Source organism: Alosa pseudoharengus, unplaced genomic scaffold, assembly GCF_046254945.1.
Source record: "Alosa pseudoharengus isolate Yale_2024_CS ecotype anadromous, Long Island Sound unplaced genomic scaffold, YU_APseudo_1.1 YU_APseudo_1.1_scf_17, whole genome shotgun sequence".
Classification (NCBI taxonomy): domain Eukaryota; kingdom Metazoa; phylum Chordata; class Actinopteri; order Clupeiformes; family Clupeidae; genus Alosa; species Alosa pseudoharengus.
Window position 1 is genome coordinate 38,281,163 of NW_027468640.1, and position 7,164 is coordinate 38,288,326.

At 42.4% G+C, this 7,164-nt stretch overlaps 1 protein-coding gene across 1 annotated transcript; it reads left to right on the forward strand.

Moving 5' to 3' along the window:
• The first annotated feature begins 213 nt into the window (after positions 1-213).
• On the forward strand, positions 214-6,092 carry gltpd2a (glycolipid transfer protein domain containing 2a). Its single transcript, XM_076288429.1, has 4 exons — positions 214-298; positions 1,312-1,316; positions 3,421-3,599; positions 5,492-6,092. Exons 1-4 carry the CDS (start codon positions 214-216, stop codon positions 6,090-6,092), a joined length of 870 nt encoding a protein of 289 aa, XP_076144544.1.
• Positions 6,093-7,164: the final 1,072 nt, after the last annotated feature.

A 7,164-nucleotide genomic window follows, 5' to 3' on the forward strand; every position in this document is an offset into this window, starting at 1 on the left:
ATAAACAGTTACGACACTGAGGTCAAAGGTAAGGAGAGGAGGGTGAAGAGGGACACAACAAACAGTAGGGTAGAGAGAGGTTTAAGAGCCTGAGTGGAGTGTAGAAGTTTAAAACTGGCTCTGGAGAGAGAGAAAGCCAGAGAGTGAGGGAGGGAGAGAGTGAGGGAGGGAGAGAGGGCTAATGTGTGTGTGGCAGCGTGAGCCACCAGCAGCATGAGGTCACTCCGTTTACTCCGTGTGTTCCTGCTTCCTGCCTCCATGTTGGCTCTGCTGCTATTTGTGAGTTCATACTGGCTACGTAAGTTCCCATTCATTAATTTAATGTGTGTGTGTGTGTGTGTGTGTGTTTCTGTGTGTGTGTGTGCGTGTGTGTGTGTGTATGTGTGCGTGTTTGTGTGTGTATGTATGTGTGTTTGTGTACTGAAAATAAAGAAAGGTTATTATACCATTACAATCTGCCACATTTATTTTTTTTTCACTGGCATCACAAGGTTTAAAAGTTGTAAATGTTTGATGTAAGATTGGTTCCTTTAGTGTATGTGTGTGTGTGTGTGTGTGTGTGTGTCTCTCTCTCTCTCTCTGTGTGTGTGTGTGTGTGTGTGTGTGTGTGTGTGTCTCTGTGTGTGTGTGTGTGTGTGTGTGTCTCTGTGTGTGTGTGTCTGTGTGTGCGCGCCTCAATGTATGAATGCATGTGTGTGTTCTTAGCTCAGGGGGCCCCGGAGGGTTGTAATTCAGTCTGGAGACCCTGCTTCAGTGTGTACAGCCAAACAAGCAAGGTGACACACACACGTGCATATATGTCAAAGTATACATGTATCCCTTCAATGATAATCTCAACCCCTGTTATCTTTCCTCTTATCCATCCTGCTAAATACTAATCAACGTTTAACTTGAACTCTAACTTTAATTCACAATTACATCATACCTTAACTGTTATTCTACCAAATTAGCAGGATTCCATGTAACTTCCAATAAACCTCACTACCAGACAGCTCAGAGATGCACTGGTGACCTCCTTCTCTGAGGTTGCAATGTTGAGTCTGGTGTGGGAGTGCGTGTGTTCACACATGACACTCTGGATTGGACTGTATTGCCCTCTGAGAATATTGAGATCTGAACTCATTTATTATCATTTTTATATTCATAAGTAGTTCATGTCCTTCGTTTTCTTTTTTATGTTTCTTATTCTGTGTCCTTACATTTACAGTCAGAATTGTGAATGGATAGAGGAATTCAGCCTCCACATATGACAGGACTGTCTTTATTTCAGTCTGTTCCTGTATTCCTGAGTATATCTTGATGTGACTGTAGCCAGGGTGCGATTTGTAGGGGGGGATGGTGAGGATTTCCCACCCTCTGGTTTTCCTATCCCTACCTCTGCTAAATTATTTTTATTGTCGGGGGGGACAACATTTATCCCCCTCTGCCCCTCATATTGATTAATGCTACTTCATATAAGTAAAGCGCTGCAACGTGAGAACAGTCTAGTAGGCTAGCCTACATAATAATCTGACATCAGAAACGCACCGTCACCGTCAGCACTGATGCTGCTGACACAGTGGCTGCGTGATAACTTAATTTGGCCTTGATCGTGCAGGACATTTCAGAATGTCGAGTGTGTAATCCATCATAAATGGCTAGGTTCAATGGAAAAGTTAGCTGGACAAATGAAAGAAAACGAGAAGGATTCAGTGAAGCATAATAATGTTTTAGAACCTTCAAAATTAGAAAACTGATGCAACTGAGATGGAGGACAACTGCACGTAGAGTAGAACGTAGGCCTATTGTCCGAAGGAACTACAGAAATTGCTTGGCATCGCTTATTCAATGGCTCTCTACCGAAACACCTGACGAACGAGAAAGCACTCATTTGATAAATCAGCCAGTAGTAGACAAATAACTTTTAGAAATAATCTGTACCGCAAAAACGTATGTTGGTGGGTATTTAAACTATCTAGCGGGTGTTTTAACAGCTGCAAGAAATAGAAGCTTCATGGTCTTATATGTTCTGGTTCGTAAATTATTTTCATAAAACTTCAAGTTGCCCTATAACTTTACTCTCCAAACTCTTCACTACACTGTAGGCAATTAACTGACAGTATGATAGGCTATTTATTTTCTGTAGGCTACAATAAACACATTTATTTTTTCAACTTTTGCAATATTACGCACTTGGCTACTGAACGCAAATCAGCAGGAGAGAGAATGCACGTAGCCTACGCAGCGTGTAGCGCAATGTGTACTATTTGGTTACCAACTAACACTGTTAGCCAATTCACTAACTTAAGACTTCAGTGCCATAATATACCACGTTTTTTACACAACAAATACAGAAAGGATGGAGGCAGCAAAAGTAGAGAAGTCATTTCAGATGGGGCAAGAACAAGGTGAATTTGTATGCTTGTCAAAACGTAGTCCTACCCTGCATTAGAGGAGCTGATCATCATACCAAGCACACTCGCTGTTTAAAGTCATACACCACGGTAAACTAAAACTAAAATGTTACAAAGGTGGCAAAAATAATATAGGCCTAGGGTATTATTAGCCATGACATTACTAGGCTATGAATCGTTCGTTCATTTTTTTTTTTTTTGGGGGGGGAGGTTACAAACTTATTCAAAATCATCCCCACCTCTGGTTTTTACACAAATCACACCCTGACTGTAGCAATGAGGGACTATGATGTTTGTGCTGTGTAACCCTGTTCTGCAGGGGTGCATCCCCTATGTCAGTAGTTATCTGCTCTGGGTTGCTCTGTCAGTAGTTATCTGCTCTGGGTTGCCAGGTTGGCACTAAACAGGATCTGATTCAGTGTAGTCCATGTAAACTGGTATCTTTGATCAACCGGATACTTTTACCCTGACTATTGGCTGACAATGTGAAGCCATGCTGTCTCTCTCTTTATGTACATCACTGTAAATAAATCTCTGTTTCTGATATTTCCATTACCTGACTGGGTTTTCATTCATCTGTGATATCAAAATTGCCATCACCTCGCAATCTCAGACATGTGAGGCAGCTGTGCTAGCAAGAAGGCTGAAACCCGCAGGTGCTAGTGTATGTTGCTGGCACGTCTCTGGTGGTCTTGGGGGAGTGAGGTTTAGAACTGCAGTGGAGCCCCCTAGTGTAGCCCCTATTGGATCCAGCTCATTTACAGGAATAACAAATAATGTATGAAGTAACTGTGAATGAACATTTTTAATTGATAATGAAGTAAGAGTGAAGTAATCACATAGCTCCACAGTTACTTAACCATTGGGCATTAAGAGCATCAGGAAGTCACAATTCACTAATCATTAACTAATTCATTATAATCATCATGATTCATATATTAGTTAATCATTACTTGCATGAATCGTACCCGTATATATCTTACATAAGTGCCTTAATATAAAGTGCCTTGATTTTTACCTTGTTTAGCCAGAGCCTCATGCCCTTGCTGAAAGCAACCATATCGCTGAGAATGACATCCTCATGGAAGAGTGTCCTGGGCAGGACTTTCAGGTGTCCCATCTCTATTCACACCTGACCTATGCCTTAGGCCCCGCCTCTGATGTCATACTGGATGAATACCTGTCCAGCTGGGAGGAGCTTATCAAGTAAGTAAAAGTAAGAGTGTAACTCTGGAGTAAAAAAAACATAAGGTCTAAATTTATGGTAGTTAAATTAAAGTTCAAACTTTTGATTGAGAGCAAAATTATGTTAATTGCTGGAATTTCGAGCAAGACCGTTTTTTGTATTATCTCACTGAATGGGTTTACAGTGAATGCTAAGAGGTAGCACATCAACAACAAAACAAACACTATTTTACACCACTGACAATGCATTACACTTCTGTGGTAGTGTGAGCTGCAAGATCGAACGCACCTGCTGATTTGACGCTACCGGATCTGGAAGCCAGGCAATTTTCTTCCTACAGTCTTGTTATAACCTCTCTGTACACTTTCAAAGTTTACAGTACTTCAGTTTGTCTGTAGAGACCCTCACCACACTACCACAGAAGTGTGGTATTTTGAGCATTGTCAGTGGTACAAAATAGCTTTGTTTTTTTGACGTCCTAATTGCCCCCTTAGCATTCACTGTAAGCCCATTCAGTGATAATGCAAAAAACGGTGTTGCTCAAATCTCCACCAATTAACATAATTTTTCTCTCAATCAAAAGTTTGAACTCGTTAACTACCGTAAATAGACCCTATGTTATTTTTACTCCGGAGTTAAACTTTAAGAAGCATCAGAGGCTGTTGCTTACAGTATACAGATGGAGGAATGGTATTCAGTATTGTCTGCATAGTTTATGTATATATTTTTACTTTTTAGTACTTAGCTTAGTAGCTCCATGTACTAAAATGTATTCCTCTATTACAATTACAAAGCAAAGCTATTGCGTTCAATACTTTCGAAGGATAGGGGAGACCGGGGCTGGTTGTCTCACGGGTTGGTTGTCACATTGCTTATTCCAGGCACACTAGGTGATGCTGTGGTAAAATGTTGATATCAAACTGTTACCCGTTGATAGCTTACTCATTTGCACTAGAAATTTTGCTGAGCAGACACAGCATTGAGGTGAGGAGACAATTTTTAAATTTCATGGGTCAGAGTAAATTTTCATGTTGGTGTTGTTTTTGTATTGAGAGCTTGTAGGATATTAGTAGTTCAAAAACAAAACACTCATTAAAAAGCCAAAGGTAGTAGCTTTATTTTGAGTCATATTTTAGCTATCAAGTTAAAGCCATGTGGCAGCTAGGTTAACATCTTTGTCAAGAGGTCAGTTGGGCATGGTTGTCACATAGCTCGTGGGGTTGGTTGTCACATGTGTTTGTTGTCACTGTGACACAGTTGTCACTGTGTTTGCAACTTTGTTTGCAACTTATATGATAATAAAGAGGTTTTAGCACTGAAAATGATTTCATTTTATTTCTCAACACAGTAGACAATTCAAGTAACTGATCACCTCATTTAATCCCATTGTTTAAACATAAGGGGCATTGATGACAACTATCATAGGGGTGGTATTCATATTAAAACTTATTTGCAGTTTCTAGCTTAAAAAACTAAAAGGTTACACATAATTTTTTAAGATCCCATTTTATCACTGAAATCCCATTGAAACTCTATAGGGAAAACCAACCCCATACCCTCTGACAACCAACCCCGTGATGGGGTCGATTGTCACATTGTGTCAGAGTGTCTTTGATGGTTAATTGCTCCCTGTTACAATACATTCTAAAAGTAAAAATTATACACATTTAAAGCCAAGACCCCAAGCTTTCATTTCATGTAGGAATTACTGCTGAAAGAGTTTTTGAAGATGAGCAAATCATGCATGAGTAAAAATTGTGACAACCAACCCCGGTCTCCCCTAACGTTTTTAAAGGAATTAAGTTTTTCTCAATATCCATTACCCAGAGTGAAGCCCATCTTGAGCCTACATAAAATCTCCTTTTCTCTGTTTCTTCCCCAACATCTCACGCCCTCCCTTCCTCGGCCTCAGGTTCATGAACTCCCTTGGCGCTCTTGTGAGCTTCTTCTCCCCGAAAGTCCAGGAAAAGATCACACTCTTACGTGACCTCTCCTCTCCCTCCTCCCACATTGCCCGGAGCGCCCTGTGGCAGCAGCGCCTCAACAATGCCGCTGCTGTGGACGCCCCTCTCCCACTAGACGCAGGTACCTACCACTCTGTCCGCTCCATGCTGGACGGCGAGCTGGGCGCCGGCGTGGTGGACTTCAGCCGGCACACTCCGTCAGGCAGTCGTACTCTGCTGCGGCTCCACCGCTCGCTGCTTTGGCTGCGGCTGCTCCTCGATAAGCTCCACGAGGGCCCTGATGCCGAGGGCCGTCTGCGCTCGCCTGGGGAGCTGTGCCGTGAGGCCTACCGGCAGGCCCTGGCACCGCACCACCCGTGGCTCCTGAGGCAGGCCGCCGAGGTGGCGTTCGGTGCCATGCCGGCCCGGAAGGTGTTCCTGGAGCTGGTGTGCGTGACCTCGCAGGAGGAGGCCAAACCGGTGATGCGGACACTGGTCGCTGCCATCAAGAAAGTGCATCACAGGACTCAGAGGATGCTGGAGGAGAGAAACATGCTGGAGCTTCCCTAGGGATGGGGAGGAAGGGAAGGGAACAGAAAAAGACAAATTGAATGAGGGAGGTGAAGTGGAAATGAGTGGAGGAGAGAACTGGAGTCTGAGGGGAAAAAATATGTAAAGAGAGAAAAAGAGCTCTACAAGTGTGAAAGCTGTGGAACAAGGGATGAAGAGTGTAGGAAAGGCAAAGGGCAAGGAAGGAGAAAGAGAGGGGAGAGAAATATAGGGGGAGAAAGAGAAAGAAAGCTTAATGAATGATTTTATGAGCTAAAGATCCCTAGGACCACGCCTTATAACAACGTAAAAGATGTCTTTAGCAGGTCTATGGCATTGGCACTGTCATGGCATAAGAACACACTTTGTAATTAACTATTAATCCAATATTTTATTTTATTTTTGAAGCCTGCAAGTTATTGTGTGCACTACTCGTGGCTGCATTAATTAAACAACATTTTACAAAGAAAATCCACCATTACGGACGTCAATCCCGTTTTCCACTGTTTAAGTGTGCGTTTTACTAAAAGTTGGCTAATAAAGCAAACGTAGCACAAGTGCACAGCAATCATAACCGCCTGTTCTTGTTCACTGAGTAAATATAAACTGCAATGAAGAGGTGAGAGCAGGAAAATAATGCGTGCAATGCACATTATGGGTAATTTCAACCGGACTGAAAATGATCTTCAAGATTATACTGTAGAGATGCTGTGAGTGGACAACAAACAGCCTATTATTTGTGAAGACAAGACACCGCTTTGTGAAGACAAGACCGAAACATTGCTGTTTACGCAGCATAATGGTTTAAGCTAGCCAAGGCTTAGGGCTTACCTTTATGTAATTGTTTTGTTATTTTGCTATTCCTGGCCGTTTTGCGTTTCTTGGGGAGTCAAGATTCCGGGTCGACCTCAATATCCTGATCGCGGGTCCATAAAGTGAAACGGTACTTCCCGTTTTAACCACAAGATGGAGATAGTAGGCGCATCGAGAGTTACACGACTGGATTAAAGTGAATTATGCCTACGTCTAAATCTGTGATATAACAAGACTACGTCACACGCTCGCGCTAGTAGTGGAGGCACACGCAAACCCG